Source organism: Sardina pilchardus, chromosome 11 (assembly GCF_963854185.1).
Source record: "Sardina pilchardus chromosome 11, fSarPil1.1, whole genome shotgun sequence".
NCBI classification, from domain to species: domain Eukaryota; kingdom Metazoa; phylum Chordata; class Actinopteri; order Clupeiformes; family Clupeidae; genus Sardina; species Sardina pilchardus.
In genome coordinates, this window is record NC_085004.1 from 31224115 (window position 1) to 31245844 (window position 21730).

At 40.9% G+C, this 21730-nt stretch overlaps 3 protein-coding genes across 15 annotated transcripts in view; all 3 read right to left on the reverse strand.

The window, feature by feature from the left end:
* Positions 1 to 1633: 1633 nt before the first annotated feature.
* gcshb (glycine cleavage system protein H (aminomethyl carrier), b) lies at positions 1634 to 4965 on the reverse strand. The gene is made up of 5 exons (XM_062548600.1): positions 4698 to 4965; positions 2946 to 3025; positions 2632 to 2695; positions 2231 to 2362; positions 1634 to 2056 (listed from the first exon to the last, which is right to left on the reverse strand). The coding sequence occupies exons 1-5, from the start codon at positions 4846 to 4848 to the stop codon at positions 1953 to 1955; spliced, it is 531 nt and encodes a 176-aa protein (XP_062404584.1). The 5' UTR covers positions 4849 to 4965; the 3' UTR covers positions 1634 to 1952.
* Positions 4966 to 5746: 781 nt separating this feature from the next.
* On the reverse strand, positions 5747 to 14316 carry kars1 (lysyl-tRNA synthetase 1). 2 transcript variants are annotated; one of them, XM_062549262.1, is made up of 15 exons: positions 14198 to 14315; positions 13425 to 13602; positions 13089 to 13230; positions 12687 to 12849; positions 12210 to 12303; positions 11909 to 12095; positions 11637 to 11762; positions 11164 to 11283; positions 10352 to 10514; positions 9493 to 9666; positions 9118 to 9203; positions 8905 to 8990; positions 8522 to 8648; positions 7827 to 7970; positions 5747 to 6230 (listed from the first exon to the last, which is right to left on the reverse strand). In XM_062549262.1, exons 2-15 carry the CDS (start codon positions 13562 to 13564, stop codon positions 6156 to 6158), a joined length of 1827 nt encoding a protein of 608 aa, XP_062405246.1. In that variant the 5' UTR covers positions 13565 to 13602; positions 14198 to 14315; the 3' UTR covers positions 5747 to 6155. The 2 variants fall into 2 exon arrangements, with proteins under 2 accessions (XP_062405246.1, XP_062405247.1); XM_062549263.1 differs by lacking the exon at positions 13425 to 13602 and having other exon boundaries at positions 14198 to 14316.
* Positions 14317 to 14962: 646 nt separating this feature from the next.
* The window catches only part of nfat5b (nuclear factor of activated T cells 5b), a 42092-nt gene continuing 35324 nt past the window's right edge, over positions 14963 to 21730 (reverse strand). For 10 of the 12 annotated variants that reach the window (XM_062550001.1, XM_062549998.1, XM_062550005.1 and 7 more), the window contains 4 exons: positions 21417 to 21520; positions 19304 to 21293; positions 18853 to 19093; positions 14963 to 18680 (listed from right to left, as the gene is read on the reverse strand). In XM_062550001.1, the coding sequence (XP_062405985.1) occupies positions 18855 to 19093; positions 19304 to 21293; positions 21417 to 21520 (2333 nt within the window). In that variant the 3' untranslated portion in view covers positions 14963 to 18680; positions 18853 to 18854. The remainder of the gene's footprint in view (positions 18681 to 18852; positions 19094 to 19303; positions 21294 to 21416; positions 21521 to 21730) is intronic. The other 2 variants (XM_062550000.1, XM_062549999.1) reach the window with 2 other exon arrangements.

Here is a 21730-nt window from a genome sequence, read left to right on the forward strand (position 1 = left end):
CAAAATTTCTACCAGCCCACCCAAATATAGAAGGCTACCGGCATTGCTGTACATCATGTTAATAACCCTTGCAGGGAAAAGGTCCAATAATGTACAGACAGATCATCAAACCAAAACAAATCTGGAACCATTCAGGTAAAGAAGTCACTAGATTCGGCCAAAAGAAGAGACTAAGGGCGGGTACGTTTAAAAGGCAGAAATATTCACACGGCAAACAATCTGTACCCAATTAACTGGATTGGGAGAAAAGATTAAAAGTGGTCTGACATATGATCTGGTGCAACAGGTACAGTATGTCAGAAAAAATATATAATGTATGTAAATGTTACATGTAAGAACTTCAGAGGCAAATATCTGAACGGCACATTGAAGGTGTAATTTCAGCCCAACTAGATAAGGCTAAAATTATGAGTTGATCTCACTCACAGTATGTCAGTCAAGGAAGGTGTCTTGTTTTTCAAGATTAAAAAAGTCAAAGGTTACTAAATACAATATTAAAATGTAAACCCCTCAACTTTCAATTTAGACTTTCATCTATATGTGGGTTAATTGGTGCATGAAAGTATTTAATTGTCATTGCCTTCATGTAATATAGGACTCATAAAATGTTAAATCAGTCTCAACGTTTGTCATTTGTGCAATTTATGTGGCACATTTCATGCAATAATGTATTTAATGTTTCCCAGTTCATTGTACACACAAAACGGCTTTCGAGTAAGCATTGCAGATGGACTTTAACATTTGATCTTAAGCCAACATTAATTAATTTATTAACTGACATTCAGTTTATGATTTTGTTTCAAGACACTATCCCATTATTTCAATAAGATTCACCAGTTAGACAATACTGCTGTAAGGTTGCAAATGGTTAACTCTATTCCTCCTGTTGTGGACAGTTGTCACCTGGACGATTGTTGAAAGAAGGGCATTTGTGCGTGTTACAATCTCATCAGTATATCAGCCATATTATAGGCAACTGGTTGTGAATAACATCCAATTTAGCAAATGTAAACCTTTAATAAGGGACAATCGAATGCAGGCACATTCAGAATCAGATAAGATTCGTTTCTGAAGATAACAAAATCTTGAGGATTTTAAGCATTAATGAACTCTGTGCTTCTCTGGCACATTGTTGTAAAGACAATAGTCCATTTAAAAGTGAAAGAGGTTAAAGACAAATCTCTACTGTATGCTCACTTCTATCTATTTATACTCTGACCTCATCATTAATGATTGATTACCCTTCTCCCCCATAGTGCATCTTTTATCTTAATCAGAGAGCAAAGGTCAAGGTGTGTCAAATCGCTCTGCTTCTGTCTGCACATTACTCACGTGCGTACGCAATATAGGTGACAGTCCAAAAGTGCATGTTCCATATGCACCCCTAAAAATGCCTGGTAAATTAGGTTTCTGCACACTGCGTTACAACAGACAGCCAGTGCAGAGCTAAATGTACCAGATCAAGTGCTTGTTGGTTATTGTGAAAGAGGTTATCTAGAGAAGGGAAGGTTATTGTACAAAGTGCGTGACTTTCCTTCCTTAAATATACCAGCGCTCATCTTACACATCTCACTGATAATATGGACAATTGCACATGTTTTAGAAAAAAAAAAAAAAAAAACATTCACTGATGTCTTTATGATCACTGACTTGTGTTTTATTGTCACTTTGTTCACAAAGAAAATCGTGCTTACAAAGATCAACCATATGAACCTGGTCCCAACTATTTCATAAAGGACTGTGGCTAAAGCCCTTTGGAAACATAATTTTAAAGTGTTATGCGTAGGCCTACATTTTTGGTTAACATTTGAGGTAAACTACTGTTTGATTACTTGTAACAATCACAATCAAAATAAATAAAATGAAAAAAGTAAAACATTAGTATTTTCCCAATGAGATGCAAATTTTGATCATGATTAACATCAAGTAAGAAAAGTAGCATCTTAACAGTATTAGTCATCAGTTTCAAGTGATTTTACAAATTTGCCATATGCGTCTTCGTCCATCAAACCGTCAAGTTCCCCAGGACTGCCAATGGTCATCTTAATCAACCACCCTATGAACAAAAAAAAAACCAAGTATTGCTAGGGTGTTCTTCTCAGCACTTCTCAGAACACTCAAATTCAAAATGAAGATAACCTTTTTAGGGATATATGAAATAGCAATGGGAAATATGTAGAAGAAATGAAAGCCCTGTGAGGCTTGATAGATGGTGGCCGAACATGCTCACCTCCTTCATAACAGGCTGAATTGACTAGGCCGGGGTTGTCTGCCAGTTCAGTGTTGATTTCGGTTACCTCCCCTGTGAGCGGAGAGTACAGCTCGCTGGCGGCCTTTACACTTTCCAACGCTCCAAACTCCTCTGTGAAACAACAGGGACTGTGTTTGGATTTATCACAGCAATTAAAGCCTACCTTACACTGACAAGATTTGGGAAAGATTCTTGAAAGATTGTAGTCGTTTAAACTAATGTCCCTCATTCAAGCTTTACTCAAAAGACTACAATCTTTCAAGAATCTTTCTCAAATCTTGTCAGTGTAAGGTAAGCTTAACTTAAACTTCAAAACTTCCTTGACAGAGGTCAGTCATCATGCATAAAGAAGACCTTCAGCTGCATGCTCCTTGTCTTACCCATTTGTTCAAGCTGGGTCCCAACCTCAGGCAGACCACAGTAAACAATATCACCTAATGCTTCCTGAAAGCAGAGTTGGGGAAACAAGATCAGACAGTGATGACAGGTCAGTGGATAATAATATTGTGACAGATGTCCAAGATAACAACAACATAATGAAAATGAAAATCTGTAGCCTAATTTCCAACAGGTGCGTTGCCGTTTATGGATTGTGAGGATCATACTGAACACATTAAGCAGGACAGAGCTAAACAAATGAGACAATTTGTAATATTAACACAGGATGATTTCTGCCATATGCAAGGCTATGTACCTGAGCATAGCTACTGACACCAACTGTTCCGATTCCCCCCTCCACTCGAACCCACTCATGCTTGTCTGTGAATTTGAGGGCTATAGGGGATGAGAAAAGGGAAGGGTTATGCATTGTATGTTGAAATGTCATCTACATGTAAAAAGCAATGAATTGTGCAAAAATGCTGACCATAAACATCTATCCCATTTATAGTAACTCATGGATTTTCTAGAAATTATCTGATAGGCAATGCATATTCCTATTGTCAGAAGGCTAATATCTAATGCCACTTCTACATAATATGATTCATTTGTATGTAGTTGCTTCAAGGTTTCATGACATTGCATTTGAGAAAATGCTGTAAATGATAACCGTGAGACAATAGCTCAACACACAGAAGAACCCTTGCGCAAGACGTGCAAAGCTGACAAACACAATGAACTTGGAGTTCGGAGGAGATGGGACATGATTATGAGCAACTCCCCCAAGAGCCACTGCATTATTGGCCAGGAAATAATCAATGGGAAAACTCTTCAAAATTTAAACCACCTCAATACTCTGACTGGCATCAGCGTGAACTGTGTACTGTAGCTTGTACAATGCATGACTAAACACCACAAGTGAATCTTGCTGTAGCTCTAGGCTGATCCCAATTTCATACACAGACTATTGTCATAAACTACAATTGTTTGATACTGCCATGTCGACCCATCATCAGGAACAAGGTCTTTCAGTAATCTGACTGAATATGCCACGTTTCAGACACCTCGAGGCAGGATTTCAATGCCTCAACAATTTTCAATGGCAGCATCAGACCATGCAGAAAAATACAGGTTTAAACCAGATTGTGGAGTGTGCTGTATCTGAAAACATGGCTGAATAATTTCAAAGAAGCACACCATAGTAACCTCAAACCTGTCCACACATCGTCAACAGAGAAGTATGGATATTACAAGGAAGGGGGAGGACTTAAAACGCAGATAATTGAGAAATTGCAACTGGATGCAGCGCAGCACAACACTAAAGAAGATAATTTTTGGCACAAGCCACATTTACACACTGACCTATTCTTTAGGGGTTAATTCTGCCCTTGTGCACACACGAGACACTCGATGAGTGTTTAACTAAGTTTGATTTCGGGCCTTAGGATAATCAAACGCACATGATTTTAAGAGGAGAATCCTTGGTAACTTGGCTGTAGCGGAGATGCTGCAATGCAAACGTATCATGAAGAAATGGGTTATAGCTGTTTTGAGATTATTTACAAGTTTGTCCTTTTCTGAAATCTCAACGCAAGACATTCATGGAACACACCAAGGTTAGAAACTGAGTGTGGGTGCACCTGACCGAAAAACATGGGTCGGTTTTCTCCTCAAAGTTAGGGAGCTGTGTAAAATATTCATTCAAAATAGGTCATTCCCATTAAGTATCGTTAATCAAAGTAGTTAGCATCATTTTCTTGCAGTCTAAAATGAGCGTGGAACATCGCTAGCCTTAGCCCTCGGCAACATCCCAAATTCCAATGGTTGAACTTTGTAACAAGCTTCTAAAGCTTTCATTTTAAAGTTACTCTTATGCACTAAGCTCAACATCAGTATCGCATTCTATTTACAATACAACAGTTAAATCAGGACTCGTAGTGGCACATTTCACCCATGTGACTGCTATTTTAAATTCAGTTATTATAGCCGTTCCTGATAATGAGTTCGCCACTACTATAGCCCCCCTACGCGATTCTGAAACGTTGGGTTACAATGTTTAAAATTTTACCTGAAGAGAGACGCGAGGTTGTGCTCAGTGTGCGATGAAAGTTGGTCCGCAAGAAATATTGACACGATGAAATCTGAGTGGATCTAGTTATTAATGGCAGAGTAGCGCAAAAGTTTGAAGAAACGCACCGAAGAGCCGAGTACATCGCCATCTTCACCAAGGGTCTACTGTGTAATAAATAATGCTGATGCACTCGACCGTGAGAAGAGAGGCGCGCAGTACTACTCACAGGCGCGTTCCCGATACATGAGAGGAAACAGTGGGCACAAGAGTCCAAGTTCGCGGCCCTCAAATAGCCTATCTTTGCTGACAAAGCCTTTAGATAGTCCGATTCCGGACCATCTTAAGTTCAGAGTTCCTGATAACAGAGTTTTTTTTTTCTAGTTGTGCTTGACGTGCCGTGCAGTTAAGTTTTTAAATGAACACTAGTTTAGTTTGTGTGGTGGGCAATTGTGGCTTTGTAAATATGTGACCCACCCATCTTATATTAGGCTACAGGAAAGCAAATTTCCACCAGGTTTTATTATCATTTAATCAGTATCACAAAATGGGAATCATTTTCAAGCATACATGCCATCAAGACATGTAATTTCCTTACTGATTATCAAGTTAAATTTATGTCACCTGCAGTTGTTTAGATTTCGTTCAAATATGCAGCTTCATTTCTGGGTCCCATGCAATCACACTGAAAACCCCTGGAGTTGATGCCATCTCAAGGCCTATTTTGGCCTTAATGAATTCAACTTAAGCCTACCTTACACTGACAAGATTTGGGAAAGATTCTTGAAAGACTGTAGTCTTTGAACTAATGCCCATCATTCAAGCTTTACTCAAAAGACTACAATCTTTCAAGAATCTTTCCCAAATCTTGTCAGTGTAAGGTAGGCTTAAATATATCCACTACCCATATCACACCCAATCTCGAAACAAGGCCACTAGTGACCTAAGACTATTTCACAGGTTTATGATTAACCCTACCATATATTAGGCCACACAATCCAGTTTACATATTATATATAATAAAACAATAATAAACAAAACAAAGCAACTTGCTTTTAAACTTTCTTTAATTTCTTTCACCAGTATAGGATGTGATGTATTTATTTTAGTTGATAATTAAAAAAAACAAAAAAACAAAACAAGACATACTGTTAAAACCAGAGGGACATCCAAATAAATCAGCAGTCACCTCCACATCACCTTCATTACTCTGAAAAAGCAGGTGGTTTCCTTCGGAGGAGTCCCGCAACCATGACACAGAAAAGCCAACGTACGTGCCATTCCCTTACGTAATGCACAGAGCAAAGCACCACTGGACATCACACCTTTACATCCCCATAACACTACATGCTCCTCAAAGCCAGTTGCTGCAGCAATAAAAACTCTCCTATGTCTGATGTGGACACTGCAGACCAGTGTGCCTTTCCTTTGGCAGGCATAGACGACAGCGCCTCCGCACTACACCGAGGTGCCCTCTGCTGCTGGTGCAGGCTTATTGTCATCAGGCTTCATGGCAGGAAACAGAAGGACCTCCTGCAAGAGAAAGGGGACAGGGCATTAGAGGGTTGTTCCACACGCCATACCTGGTGTCAATGCAACATGGACATTATAGCAACAAAGAATTTGAAAGCTTATATGGCAAGATGAGACTGTGATAACCCAAAACATAATTGCAAAAGGGTTCTCAACTGTTGTAGAAAGAAATGGCTGGTCTTTAATGCTATATCTACACTGCCCATTATCAGCAATCATTCATTCAACGTTGCAAAGGCACATTGTGTTTACCAATTTGATATCATTTTAAAAGGCTAACTGACAAAACATTGGAGAACCTGTTTGCAATTATGTAAGCACATAATGTAATCTGAAAACTGCTGCCCTGATTAAAAAAATAACACACCTGATCTCAGATGGTATTCTGTCTATAATGGAGTGGAATCTTTGACCGGTAGTGTACATTGATGCACATTTGTTACTGTTTGTTATACAGTGAGGAGCACATGTATTTGATACCATGCTAAAACAGGAATATAAAATCATCATTTGACAATTGATCTTAATGCCTTAATTAAAAAAAAAATAGTAAAAATCAAACCGCCAAGGACACCAATTTTCTTTGTGATTGAAGAATGTATCGTAAATAGATAAATGTTTTCCTTAAATGCTAGGGGAAGGAATTATTTGACCCCCTATGTAACCCTATGGGAATTTAACACATAGGGTTAACATAGGGGCAGGCAGATTTTTATTTTTAAAGGCCAGCTATTTCATGGATCTAGGATATTATGCATCCCCATAAATTTCCCTTGGCCTTTGGAATTAAAATAGCCCCACATCATCACATATCCTTGACCATAGCTAGAGATTGGCATGGTGCTTTTTCCAGTTGGCCTATTAGCCTGTTGATTTGCATTGAGCTCAATGAGCATCAAACAGGCTAATAGGCCTACTGGAAAAAGCACCATGCCAATCTTTAGCTATGGTGAAAGGTATGTAATGATGTGGGGCTATTTTAATTCCAACGGCCAAGGGAACTTTATCAGGATGCATAATATCCTGAATCCATGAAATAGCTGGCCTTAAAAAATAAAAATCTGCCTGCCCCTATGTTAACCCTATGTGTTAAATTCCCATAGGGTTACATTGGGGGTCAAATACTTCCTTCCCCCTAGCATTCAGGAAGAACATTTATTTCTTTACGAAACATTCTTCAATCACAAAGAAAATTGGGGTGCTTAGCGGTTTTATTTTTACTATTTTTTTTAATTAAGACATTAAGATCAATTGTCAATTGATGATTTTATATTCCTCTTTTTAGGCAACTTTAGCATGGTATCAAATAAATTTTCTCCTCACTGTAAGTTTGTTTATAGTTGTGCCCTTGAATATCTGCTTGCCATAATGGTAATTCTACTTTCAAAGCTAGTAATTTGTTGGCAATCAACAATAATAGAATGCAGTTGTGCAATAACATTATAAATATTATGATACATTTAAATAGTCTTCAGTTACAACGGGCCCATTCAGCACATTCATCAGCATGTTCATTACAAGTTAACTCGTGAATTTGTAACAAGAAACATGCGCTACAGGCAAAATCAGTGCACTGGCTGGTGTACTACACTGTACCTTGATGTTGTTGGAATCCGTGAGGAACATGGTGAGCCGGTCGATGCCCATTCCCCAGCCTGCTGTTGGAGGCAAGCCGTACTCCAGAGCAGTGCAGAACGTCTCGTCGATGAACATGGCTTCATCGTCACCCTCTGCCTTTGCCTGGGAGTGCAGTCAGAACCACACACATAGAGAGACAGAAACCAAGGGAGAAGAACAGTTTACTTTGCTTTGTAGTAAAATTAAAAATTAAAACAATGAAACAAATCTGTGCATGATTTTTGCAACATTGTTGTAGATTACAATTAAAGAGTGTCAGAAATCAACCCTGCGGTAGGTAACCAAATCTGCCTGTAAGAGGTTTCCTTCATTGTAGTCACTGTGCTTCAAGGCAAGGGGAAAAGCTTATTGCTATCCACCTTATTCCTTAAACCGGAAATCTGACCAGTTTTCATCTATAGCCTTGTGCCTTGAGCATTCTCAGTAGGCTAACTAGAATATGCTCCAATTTAGATTTCTGTCGAAATGTTGACAATTCTGCCCTAAGCATGGATATACTACATGTAACTGTATATTATTATATTAAGTACAGTATGTCAAGCACTGTCAAATCGATACAACGCAGTTTGGCCCGGAAATAGAAAAACATTTTCTGAATACCGAGGTGTCATGACGACGCCCATTGTTGGCTAAGGAACATCGTGGATACCCACCGTAGCCTGCTGCTCAAACAGTTCCCTCTGTCTGATGGGGTCATTCAACTCTGTGTAGGCATTGCAGATCTCCTTCTTCATGACAAAGAGCTCGAAGCGTTCAGTCAGTCCCTTCTCCGATCTGTGCCTGGGGGAAAAAAAAAGGGAGGCGGATAAGGCGCAGTTAAGGCTAAAATGACACAAAGTCATAGCAAATTGCTACATTGTACAAGTGTTGGTGGGAGAACTGGTGTCAAGAACATCACAGTTACGTCTCCAGACAATGCCGGCTGATTAGCTTTACTGCCACAAAATCTACAAAGATAGTCAAGGTACTGTACATACTGAGTAACCATGAGATAATCAGAAATAGTCACTATTTACTAATTATCACTATGTCTTACCACTTGGCCAATGGACTCATGATCTGTGGGTGGTCACAGATGAAAGTGGGATTGATGCATGTTACTTCCAAGAAGTCTCCCACCAACTGTAGCAGAGAATCACCAAAAAACAACAGAGACATTAGATTAAGCAAATACATGTGAAGTCAAACACATCAAGATGGAAAAACATCAACATTAAGGGAGACACTGGATATTATGGCTGACACCCACCTTGTCTAAGAGGCGGGCGGTGGTTCTAGGAGGAGGACACTCCACTCCTTTCTGGGCACACAGTTCATCAAAGAACTTACGAGTCTCTGAAAATAGTCAAGCACAAAGACGTCAGACTTTCAGGTAAAACCTACTACACCATCAAATAACAGTGGTATCTGGAAAGTGGCGTCCCCTGACACAGAAAACATTTAGGCGTGGTTAACTATTTACTTGCTTAACTCCAAGGTATATGAGCCTTGTTTTGGCAGAGGAACAAAAATGAATATTTATATCGGCATATTTGCCAGGCTGTGACAGTTGACACAAGCATTCACACAAGATTTGTATGACCTTGGACTGTTTAGGATGGCAGAGGTCGTCTGGCTGCCTTACCACTGCTGTCGTATGTGTCTGGGGCAGGGAACTTCACCCCCAGCTCTTTCTCCAGGTCGTGCACCATGCTGACCCTTCTGAAGGGTGGGGTGAAGTCGATCTCATGCGCCTGCCCCTCTGGTCCCTCAGGGTGGTAGGTCACCTTGAAGCCACCAGTGATGTGCTTCACCATTCCTAAAGACACAGAAGCAGGAATAGAAATAAGCACCCTGGAAGTTAGTGAGCTGTATCGTGTAAGATGCAGGGATAACACTTCACACAGGGGTAATTGGAGGGGTTTTAGGCTTCAAAATATATTTCAGTGGCACCCAAGACGTAATAAGATGTGAACACATTTTACTGCCATGGGTAGCCAAAATGGTGGGGAGTGTTTACCACACTAAACTGTGTCTTGGAGAGAGTGGTATGTGTTAAAAGAGTGTGCAGAGTTTACGAAGCCATTCCTGCAGAATAAGCATAACTAATAGCCGAAAACAAATAACCACAAAAAAAAAAAACACTAAACCATGTGCATATTCAAATATCTTGAGTCCTCTTGGGTATTTCCACTCTGTAACATTAGAGTAAAGGCTGTTCACTCAGTAATTTTCAGTTTGCCAGAAGTCAAAACAAAGAGATTGTAGTGTTCCACAACAGACATTTAAATAATGTCTCAAGTAGGCCAAGGTCCTGAACCACTGGCTGGTTGCAATGAGAGAAAGATTCTGGCGGTCTTTAAAAACCCTCGCCTTGCGAAGAGAGCCGCTTACAATTTGCGCTCGAATAATGGATATGGATCTTCCAGGTAACCTACGTCAACATTGTGGGGTGGTACTTCGGCACCACGTTGGAGACCCCTGGTTTAGATTATAGGTCTTACCTGAGAGCAGCTTCTCTGTGATGTCCATGAGGTCGTGGTAGTCAGCATAGGCCATGTAAAACTCGCATGTAGTGAACTCAGGGTTGTGGGTCATGTCAATGCCTTCATTCCTGAACTGTCGGCCAACCTCATACACTCTATCAATACCTCCAACCACCAGCATCTATGGGAGAATCAGGCCATATTAACATAAGGTGAAACAGTGGAACGTGCATGAGAACATCAGCATTTCTTTTGTCTGATATTCCTCATATAACCCTGGAAAAGTGTGGTTCGTTTTAAAATGGTGTTCCAGAGGTTTACAAATTACAGTACAGTAACAGAACACCTTATGGCACGGTCAGACTGCGATTTTTTTGTCGCTCTTGTTGTCGTTTACGATCTACCATGTCACACTGTACGATTTTTGAACCATGAAAACATCTCCGCATCTTGGTCGGGAGAGTGGCCACATACACCGAAAGCATCGGTCTCGTCATACGACTCCCGTCAAATTTCTGGCAAGCCAGACTTTTTGTCGGGCTGTTTTAGAATGTCGTGAACGACAAATCGCAAGTCGTGAAGCATGTCACATTACAAGTATAAGATTCAGTCCGCGTTCGATGTCGTGCCCGACCATTTGAAAACGCTGTAAACTTGTCGGTCACGACAAATTCGGGCCAAAATCGGGCTGATATCGTGTAATCTGACCAGGCCATTAAACAACCATCAGTGGACTTTACACAATAATCACCAGCATGTTTTGCACTTTATTGCAAAACCACCAGGCCAGACCTAAGAAAGATAATAATAATGCATGAGATTTCTTTTACCTTATGGTACAACTCCGGGGCGATCCTCATGTACAGATTCATGTCCAGGTCATTGTGGTAGGTGATGAAAGGACGAGCAACGGCCCCACCAGGGATGAGGTTCATCATAGGAGTTTCGATCTGGAAGGCAGTGAGCAACATTCTTTTAATATACAGTGGGGAGCACATGTATTTGATACCATGCTAAAACAGGAATATAAAATCATCATTTGACAATTGATCTTAATGCCTTAATTAAAAAAAAAAAAAAGAGTAAAAATCAAACCGCCAAGGACACCAATTTTCTTTGTGATTGAAGAAAAATGTATCGTAAATAAATAAATGTTTTCCTTAAATGCTAAAGGGAAGGAAGTATTTGACCCCCCTATGTAACCCTATGGGAATTTAACACATAGGGTTAACATAGGGGCAGGCAGATTTTTATTCTTAAAGGCCAGCTATATACTGTATCTGCCCCCTTGTGGGGTTCCTACCTCCAAGAAGCCAAGCTGGTCCAAGAAACTGCGCAGGTAAGTGATGATTTTTGCGCGAGTCACAAATTTTTGCCTCACTGGGTCATTCAGAATCAGGTCCAGGTAGCGTTGACGGAAACGAGTTTCCTTATAAGACAATTACAGTGAAGTGTACAGTTAGGTATATTGACACAAATGTCCTTTTGAAAGCCATTTATCATGTTCTCTTCACAATTCACAGTGTCTTTACCCCTGAGAAAGAAATAAGAGACGGTTGAAATGCAAGATTGTACCTTGTCCTTGAGGCCAAAGTGGAGATGGGGCAGCATGTGTAGACACGGGGACAGCAAGGTCATCTCAACAGGAATGATGCTAAGCTCTCCTTTCTTTGTCTTTCCAGGGTTTCCGTGAACTCCAACAATGTCTCCTCGTCTCAATTTGTTGTTAACATGCACAAACTCTTCCTCTGACTTGTAACTCCTGTTGAAATCATGAACATGAAGGGACTATTAGTAAGCAATTGTGTCCACGAATGAGAACATTCAAGGACATTGGAAAACCATTTTTTTTCTGACAACAACACCAAAATCTCACCTGGAATTTGCCATGACCTGCAGTTTCACACCTTCTCCTCGTAGATCGTAGAACAGCAGCTTGGCACCTGACTCTCTCTTCGCATGAACGCGACCTGACCAAACATAATTCCGTTAAGGCCCGTTCACACCAAGAACGATAACGATAACTATAATCATAACGATAAAAGTGTCCACACCGGCCAACGATAAAAAAAATTCTCTCCTCGTGTTAATGAATGTGATGGCTAGAATATTTTGGGTTATGATTGGCTGTTAGCTTTTTATCGTTCTCAAAATCGCTCTGAAACTAAAGTGAACAGCAATGAAATCGTTCTTCATGTCGTTATCGTTGTAGTTTATGTGTGAACGTTGTCATTCATATTAACGAGAGCGATATTTATTTATAGTTATCGTTCTTGGTGTGAACGGCCCGTTACACAGGACATTTCAGAGCTCAGCACTTCCACGCAGACAAAATCCATCTGTTTATTCCTACCTGCCACATTGACGACTTCACTTAGTTGGTCCCCTGGCTGCAGGTGGTTGTACTTTTCAATGAACTCTGTGAGTGACATGTCTACATGAAACTTGTGGGGGTATGGGTCCTCTGCTGTGCCCTTTAGAGCCTGGACAGCTTGCGTACGGATTTTGAAATATTGCTGTGGAGGGAGGAAGGGAGGAAGTAAGTAAGTAAGTAAGTAAGTAAATAAATAAATAAGTGACAAACAAAAGACATTTGTGACATAACAGACCTATAGATATGTAGTTTCATTTTGTTTTGAAAACCACACCTCAGACAAACACAGCTAACTGTGACTCACAATCTGGTATGGATTGTGACGGACAAAACACAACTTGGGCAGCAGCACACCAAAGTGTTGGTTGCACTTTCACTTACATTAGGGTCCAGTGTTTCCTCATCAGCCCCATAGTTGTTGTGTTCAGGCTTGTCACTGGTCTTCTTTTGATCCACCTGTTCCTTGACCTTGGCCTCTTTCTCAGCAGCCTTTTTATCAGCTTTCATGCGCCTTTTCAGCTCACTGAAAGAGCAAAAGGGATATGGCTTTTTGTTATACTCAAGGTGAATGATCAAAAATGAATCCAGGCGGTGTTAAAGAAATAAGTGGGAAGTAGAATGCACATGCAGAGAATCCTACAACTAAGAATAAATAATCACTCAAATCCAGTGACAAAAGGTTGGTTGTTTTTCTCATTAGATGGAAAAGCCACCAACCTCTTGTCACCTCGCCAACGATTTCCCTGTATTAGCGCAGGAACGGCTGCTGGATTGGGGGAAGCAAACTTTGGCAAATGTGCCTTGACCCCAAGGGCTTGACACACCTGCCGCCCGGCCACTCTGACCAGAGTCAGCATGATAGGGGGCAGTTACTGCGGCTGGTCAGTGCCCAGACCTGAGGAGACATACAGAGGGAAGCCGTCTAGCTAGGTTGCCTTCGGTGGCCGGAATGACCACTTCAGATTCGCTTTTAATTTAGCAAAATTATCAATTATAACAGTAGACCAGAAAAGGCTAGGGCGGTGGTCGACTTCTTGGTTTCGCTTCAGCAGGGGACATCAGACTGAAACTTAAAGTACCGGCTAATCACGTTGGCTAACGTTGCCATCGACTTTGCACTAGGTAGGTTAGGTAAAACAAACCCTATAATTTGAAGTCACATTCCAATCTAACAGTCGTGACGCTATATTACACAATTTCATACAAGAAACGTTGAGGAAACGGTTGAGAAAACACAAACTGAACACCAATCAGCTATTTGAGGCTAGTTGCTAACTTATGTTACAGAAGCAGTACAGAACGGAAAATGCAGTCCCATCATGCTGTTCTCTCTGATGCAATTCCATGCGATGCCGCATGGCGACTTGACCACATCATTAGAAACGACCAGTCTTCATGCAAAAAGCAAGGAAATCACCCGTCAAAGACCTACGAAAAGGCCGGGGAAATATAACCACAACAAACTTTCATTGTTCTTTATGTTAGCTTACTTTTTGCTGAGTTTCTCGCCATCTACAGCCACCGCATCCGCCATCTTCTGTGAGTGCCTGCGCGCGTGTAGTCCAATACAGCGCAACGTCAGCACGCAACGAATCACGCTAAACGACGTTCTACAAACCAATCACCATCGGAGTCCCTCCCTGTGGTCCCGCCTTCGTCCTGAAGGACCTTTCACTTTCCGGCTCCGCCTACATAGAATTTTGTGACAACATTTCTAACCTCAGACTATGGACAACGGACGCTAGAGTGTGTAGTTGTGCCATTGATTGGTCCTTGAAAGTGGAGGATCAATAACCAGACAAATTGTAATGCATGCAACCCACTGCAAAATAAATGCAGGCATTATAGATCTATATAATCATATCAGGTAGGGTGTCAGGCAAGTGTTTGTATATTCTTATCCAATTATCCTCGGGGAGCGCAGAACCAATCTTGTGCAAGCACACAATCAAACCACATCATTAAAGTTCTACTTTAAGCACTGCACATTAACGTTACAATATGAGTAGGCCTAGTGGTCACTGGCTTGTTCCAGTGGTGATGGGCTTGCAATTTCAATAAAGAGTGAAATAAAACCAAAAGTAAGCTGACATGGAGACTGCCTTCAAAAAAAAAAAAAAAAACCCTTTCCAAAAATGTGTGCACCTGCATTTCCTTCATAGGCTAATCCACACAACCCACATGGACATCACAAATAATACTATATCACTGAAATATTTCAGAAGTAACTTTGCAAACACGAGAGAAACTCCAGGTTGTACATTTAGGATCTATTTTATTGATAGATAGCAGCAAGTTTACAGAAATATAACTGCAAAAGTATACAAATGCCCCAATAAAGCAAAAATATGTATTTGTATTTCTTTGTTTAATAGATTTGAATGATTAAGAAGTTGTTCACACGGTAGCTAAAACATGTATGCAATCTGTACTCAATAACTGATACAGTGCATCATGGTAACAAAACAGAAACAGAGATCTATGGTTCAGAACAAGGGCAATGCATTTACTAATTGAATTTTCAGATAAAACTTTAATAAATACACTTAAACAAAAAGTGACAAATTTGTTTCCCCCATTTCATTGATTGAGATCATTTTCATTCAAATAGCTGTGAGTTTACTGGCATCGTAAATGGTTAGAGGCCTTCTACAAAATTATAATTTATTTTAAAAGGCTAGATCAATTACCAGCAGATTTATATTAGTCAGAGTAATCCTTTGTTACAAAGAATGAAGAGAAAGCCCAAGTAGAAAACATTCTTAAACAGTAACAGATTTAATATTGTATGGAATCAAACTGCATGGCAGGTTGAGATAAAAATGTCAACGACACTGACGTCTTCGAACAACAAATGCTATGAATTTGGTTGTACAAATAACACTAAATGCACAAACAAAATTGCACATCACAGTACACTTATTGAGTTGCCATAATTAGGCCACAGTTCTGGTGACTTGCTATATATAACATTGAGATAGGACAACAACCACTGAAAACTGTGACACTGTTGTGCAACAGGCACCACCGGAGCAAAAGTAGTTTCCATATAAATATAAAGTTTGTCAAGGCACAAATATATATCCTCCAATTCACTGAGTGACACCTCTATATGTATGACTGTTACTTTTCATTTGATCACATATGAATTGTCGACATTTTGTACGTTTTACAGAGAATACAAATAAAACCTACAAAAAGAAAATGAAAACACGAAGCAAATTAATTAATAAGGACCCTGGGGATGGTAAAAGTCACTGATACATTTGTTTAAAAAAGTGAATCAATTTGCCTGTGATCCCTACTAGGTGTGTGATCATGTAAATAGGCCTATTCATATATTTTTAATCTTAAATACATACACTGAATTTCACTAAAATATTCTAGTTGTGACATCGGTTTAATGTCTGATAAAAAGATTACATTTCTCATATATTAGAAATCAAGTTCAACTCGAGTGTATACAATCTTTCACAAGAATATATATGAATATTAATATAGATAAAGAATGTACTCGTTTGCAATTGGTCCAATGTAAAAGGTGGCAACTGCAGCAGCCTATACCATTAACACTTGTCTACATAATACATACTCTCTAAGAATGGGGATAGATATTATTTTCTTTGTATGGCTTCATAATTGGCATGGCATTTCATTGTGTTCTTTCACTTATGACAACTATCGATCAATTTTTACAGTCCTATTTCTATTTCACAAATATGCTCTGGATAAAAAAAAATACAATCCAATTTATTTAAACATGGCATTTGATACATAGAAGTGAAGTGAATATACAGGAATGTACAACTGTATCGCTGTGAGCAGGGTACATTTGAACACCCACAATCTGAAAATATGTCCCCTTAATCATGGGATATGCTTGGGATAAGCCTCTAACATGGGCCAATAGAGAAATATATTACCAATTTTCAATATAAGATGGAAAAATAGAAAGTGTGTCCACTGACATTCTATAACATAGGCTGTGTACATTGCTTACAGTGCTAAAAACCTAGGGAGAGGAAGCAATCACTACACACTCCAGACAATAAATTAGATATGGTTACATGAAAAGAGATAATATGAAAACATAATAGAAGTGTGCATTTCCCACATAAATATTCATGACAGTACAGAAACACATCCAACAGCATTTAAAAGAGATGAAAGCCAAACTAAGCATTTATTTAGAGGCGGTGTGACTCATCCCTCGCCAATGGGTCCCTTTAAACATCTAAAAGGACACCACTCAAGCTCTTCAATCGAACATCAGACATCATTTTCCCAGAGATTTCACACTCTCCTTATAACAACCTGACCGACAGTCAAATTAATCAGAGGATAATGAAGACAGTGGAAAAAGAATATTCACCCCAGATAAACAATCAACATCAAGAGTGAGGCTAAATCCAGCTATTAGTCATCAGCGAGACCAGCCCCTGGTAATGTGAATACTATCTATATTAACGGAAAAAAAAAAAACAACATCAACAAGTCCTCCATCCCAAACAACTAAAACGCATAAAAACAGACCACACAAACCAGTTTGACAGCTTTACAACATGCCAGACATTGAGATTTAGAGAGATGATGAACACACCCACTACATGGTTTAGGCACAACAAAAAATGGCCAGTCTCTTAACGTTGCAGAAAACGCATGAACTACCAAACCCAGTCAAGCCATAAAACTGGCCAGGAAGCCTGATATGAGGCGAGACTGCGTGGCTAATTCTCAGTTGGCTGGTTTAACATGAGAATATTGGTACTGTATTTTACAGTAAGGTAAATGTTACTATTTACAAAATGATTGAAAGTATTTAATAGCATGGCAAAAAGCTATGCTCTTCCAGCAAGTAGCACCATGGCATAAAAAAGGTAAATGATGAATTGGCTGCCATCCATTGTAATATGGCAGCATATGCAGAATTCTCATAAAGGGTTTGAAGCAATTAAATGATTCTATTCCAAACATGGATGCAAGGCATGAAAAAAATACTTAGAAACCAAAATATTTTCCATGAAGCATGTACTCAGTATACTGTTAGGCATACAACGTTCATATGATAAATATGTATGCAATCAGATGCATGTGGAATAGTCATTAACGTTCACATGATAAAATTGTGAGTGAATGAATATTAAATGACCTAAAGGTAGATTCCTCTCTTGATTCAGTATATGATGTATTGAACGTATTAAGTCAGAAAATATTCAGTACTTAATACAAAAGTAAATCCTCCTGAAATATGCATGAAGAGAGTTTAAAGGAAATATACAAACAGTAAACACTAGTCAAGGTAAAATGCTAATAGCCTTAAAACGTCGGGTCCACCATAAGGAGAAACTGGTCACAATGGAGAACATTATAAAGTGCTTAGGGAAAGGGAGAACACAGGCCACATTACAAGTGTTACTCTTGGATTTCTATGGTTTGAATATGACATTTGATTAATCTAAAATAGTTAATTATAATATAAAATGACAAAATGTTATAAACAGTTAAAAGGACACGTCATCATGTCCTGAATACTACAGGACACATGCATGTGCACTTGTGTCAAAGTGTAATTACAAACAAACAAACAAACAAACAGACAAACAAAACGAAGCGAAACAAAAACTGCACTTCAGACTACTAAACGGGACAACACCAAACTTTCTTCCTATGATCCTTGTCATTCACAGTTAGAGAGAGACGACAAAAAAAAAAAAAAAAAAAACATGTAGCCATTCCCAAAGAGGAAATAGGAGACACAGATCTTCCCAGAATGCCATGCCTGATCATCCTACACAGGTGTACTGTGTCAACTCCACCTTGCATCCTCATCCTCATCCAGTACATCATTGATATTGCCTCGGTTAAATTTCAAACAGTGGAAATCAGTGTAACACCTATTGGCCTCTTGGTTTTGGTCTGGCCATCAGACCATCAGTCAAAGAAGAGCAGGAAGTCCTGTCAAAATAGAGGATCCTGTCAGAATGGAACAAAATGTACAATTTTAACTGATCAAACTTCTGTAAAAAATACAATATAAAAATCCGCTGACATATGGGGTAATTAACACCTAGGGTTATCAACCAGCAGTGTGGGAATAGACATCCCACAAAAGAGTGAGAGTGATCGTAGTAGTTAAGGCTTTTACCTCTAATAGGAGCGAGACAGATTGTTGCCTTGCTCATGAAGGCTTACAAGAAGGTCATCAATTTTCTCTATGTTCTGATTGGCAGCCATGCTGTTTTGCAATGTGCCAGATTCAGAAATAGACTGGGTGAGCATTGGTTGGATCTGGCCCTCAGCCTCTCTCTGGTTCTGACCCGACTGACTGATGGCGATGATCTGATCCGACAATGTGGTTCCAGCAGAATTCATCAATCCACCACAATCTGGGAGAGGAAATAATTTTAAGAAAATTACACACTATAAATAATGGTTATTCACCACCACGGACTAAAAAACAATTTAACATGGAAAGCTGCATTTAACATTGAGTGCTACAATAACATAAAACTTTTTCAAAATCTTAGTTTAAAATGAAGCGAAGCTGTTTGTGTTGTTCAGGTACTATAAAAGGACAGAACTTCTGAGATGTTTACCATTCTGCAGGTCAAACAGGAAGAGTCCAGCCTGCTGGGTCTGTCCAGGTTGGTTGAGGGTCCCATTCACTGCTGACTGGAAAAGAGCTCCTGGCTGCTGCACAGGCGAAGAGGTGGTGGTTTGGAGCCCTGCTACTCCATTCTGAGAGGCAAACAGTGAAGCCTGGGGCAGCTCTTGGGATACGTTAGACTGGGCCATGAAGAGCGTAACAGACTGTGCAGACCCTCCATTAGAGCTGGGGGTCAACAGCATGGGTTGCTGGTCCTGGAACATGCTGGGCTGGAGCGGCTTGTTCGCTGTGGGCCCCCCCACCGAAGACGTTTGGTTTTGGAATGACATGGGCTCCGAGGAGCTCGGCCTGCTCACAGTCACCATGCTGGCTTGGGAGAAGGGAAGGCTGGGGTTGGCCTGCTCTGGGGATGACATGGTACTGGTGCTCAGAGGGGACATCTGGGTCTGGTTCCCGAACAGCAGGCTTGAGGCCTGCTCAGGATTGACAGAAGGCAGAGGGTTGCTGCAGAACAGCAGGCCAGCTTGCTGTGGCTGAGTCTGTGGGAGTTTGTTGGAGGCTGAGTGTGTAAGGGTCTGAAAGAGGTTTCCCTGTTGAGGGGTAGGCTGCGGAGGCTGTGGGCATTGCTGCTGGTCCATAGGGGTGCTTTGCTGCATGGCAGACATTTGGGCCTGATTCTGGAACACAGACGGAGTCTCAAGACTCTGTGTCTGCAGAGAGTTCAGGAAAGTGAGCTGCTGTTGATGACCTCCGTTTACCGGCAGTGGACCGGGCAGAGGATTCTGAGAGAGGAACATGCTCGTAGCAGAGGCCTGGGGTTCTGCTGGGAGAGTGGAGCCATTCAGAGCTGATAGACTGTTCTGGAAAAGGGCTGCTTGAACCTGCTCCTGAGTAGGAGATGTCTTTGGGGTGTGGAAAAGTCCCCCCTGTGGGTCCTGGTTGTCAGACATGGGACTGGGGTTGTGGAACAGAGGTGGTGAGGTGTGGGAAGGAGTCTGCTGGAGGAAACCGGTCTGGATCGAGAGGAGGTCTTTGGCTTGCTGGAATAGAGCTGCCTGTTGCTGTTGTTGCTGTTGTTGTTGCTGCTGCTGTTGTTGCTGCTGCTGCTGCTGCTGTTGGGATGACTGGAAGAGAGAGCCACTGTTCTGTACCATGGTCTGTGAGGGATTTTGGGACATTGGTATCTGCGCTGGAAACATCTGATGTTGAAGGTTCTCGAGGGCTTGCTGCTGCTGCTGCTGTTGTTGTTGTTGTTGTTGTTGTTGCTGCTGCTGCTGTTGCTGAAGCTGTTGCTGCTGAATCTGTTGTTGCTGAATCTGCTGCTGTTGTTGAAGCTGCTGCTGTTGAAGTTGTTGTTGCTGCTGTTGTTGCTGTTGTTGTTGTTGCTGTTGTTGAAGCTGTTGCTGCTGCTGCTGCTGAATCTGCTGCTGTTGTTGAATCTGCTGCTGTTGTTGAATCTGCTGCTGTTGCTGCTGGATTTGTTGCTGCTGAATTTGCTGCTGCTGCTGTTGCAGTTGTTGCTGCTGAAGCTGTTTCTGCTGCTGCTGCTTAGCCAGTGAATTCTCTGACTGCAGCGGAAGGCTGCAGTAACCCTTGGCTTGCAGCTGACGGACAGCTTGCTCCAGTTGTGCCACCTCATCCAGTGGTAGGAGCGGAAGCTGCTGGGTTTGCTGCTGGGAAGCATCGCCCAGCTGGGAGAGAGACACCACTGTGCCCACGTTACTGTTAGACCTCTCCTGCTCCATACCCTGCATCATAAAAGGTCCTTGTGGGAGCATAGACTTCCCAGACACTGGGAAAGAACTAGCAGGTGCAATGTCCTGTTTCTGTATGGTGCTCAAGGCCTCTTTGCTGGCAAAAGCGGTACTTTGGCTCTGGTCCTGTTCACCCTGCTGGCAAGGCAGGGGGTTGGAGAAGGAGCCACTGTTGGTGGGGATACTGGAGGTCTGTTGAGTTGAGTTCATCACATCTTGGGTCTGCTGCAAAAAAACCCACACCATCAGGACACAAATAAAGAGCATACAATACAAATTGGTAATTATTAATACGTAAGTATAGGCACACAGACCTAGTTTCATAAAGTTAAAAGATTCAAGTCATACCTTGAAAACACTTGAAGACAAAGGGTTACTGGACACCTCCATTGGAGTAACATCTTCTCTTTTAACAAGAGGTATAACCGGGGGTATTAAGGCACTATCCATTGCTGTTTGAAAAAGAAGATACAGAATATTTAAGATGTGGCATTAATAGATCCCTCCAATATTTGTAAACATTCAGAGCTTAGGTCAGGTGCCAGCGTGGCCCAGGGTCAGACAAATGGAGCAGCTAATAGACCTGCATGTTGAGCTGTCTAGGTATGTACAGCACTGTCACTGTCACCCAAGGACCGCAAACCGTACCTTAATAAATTAGC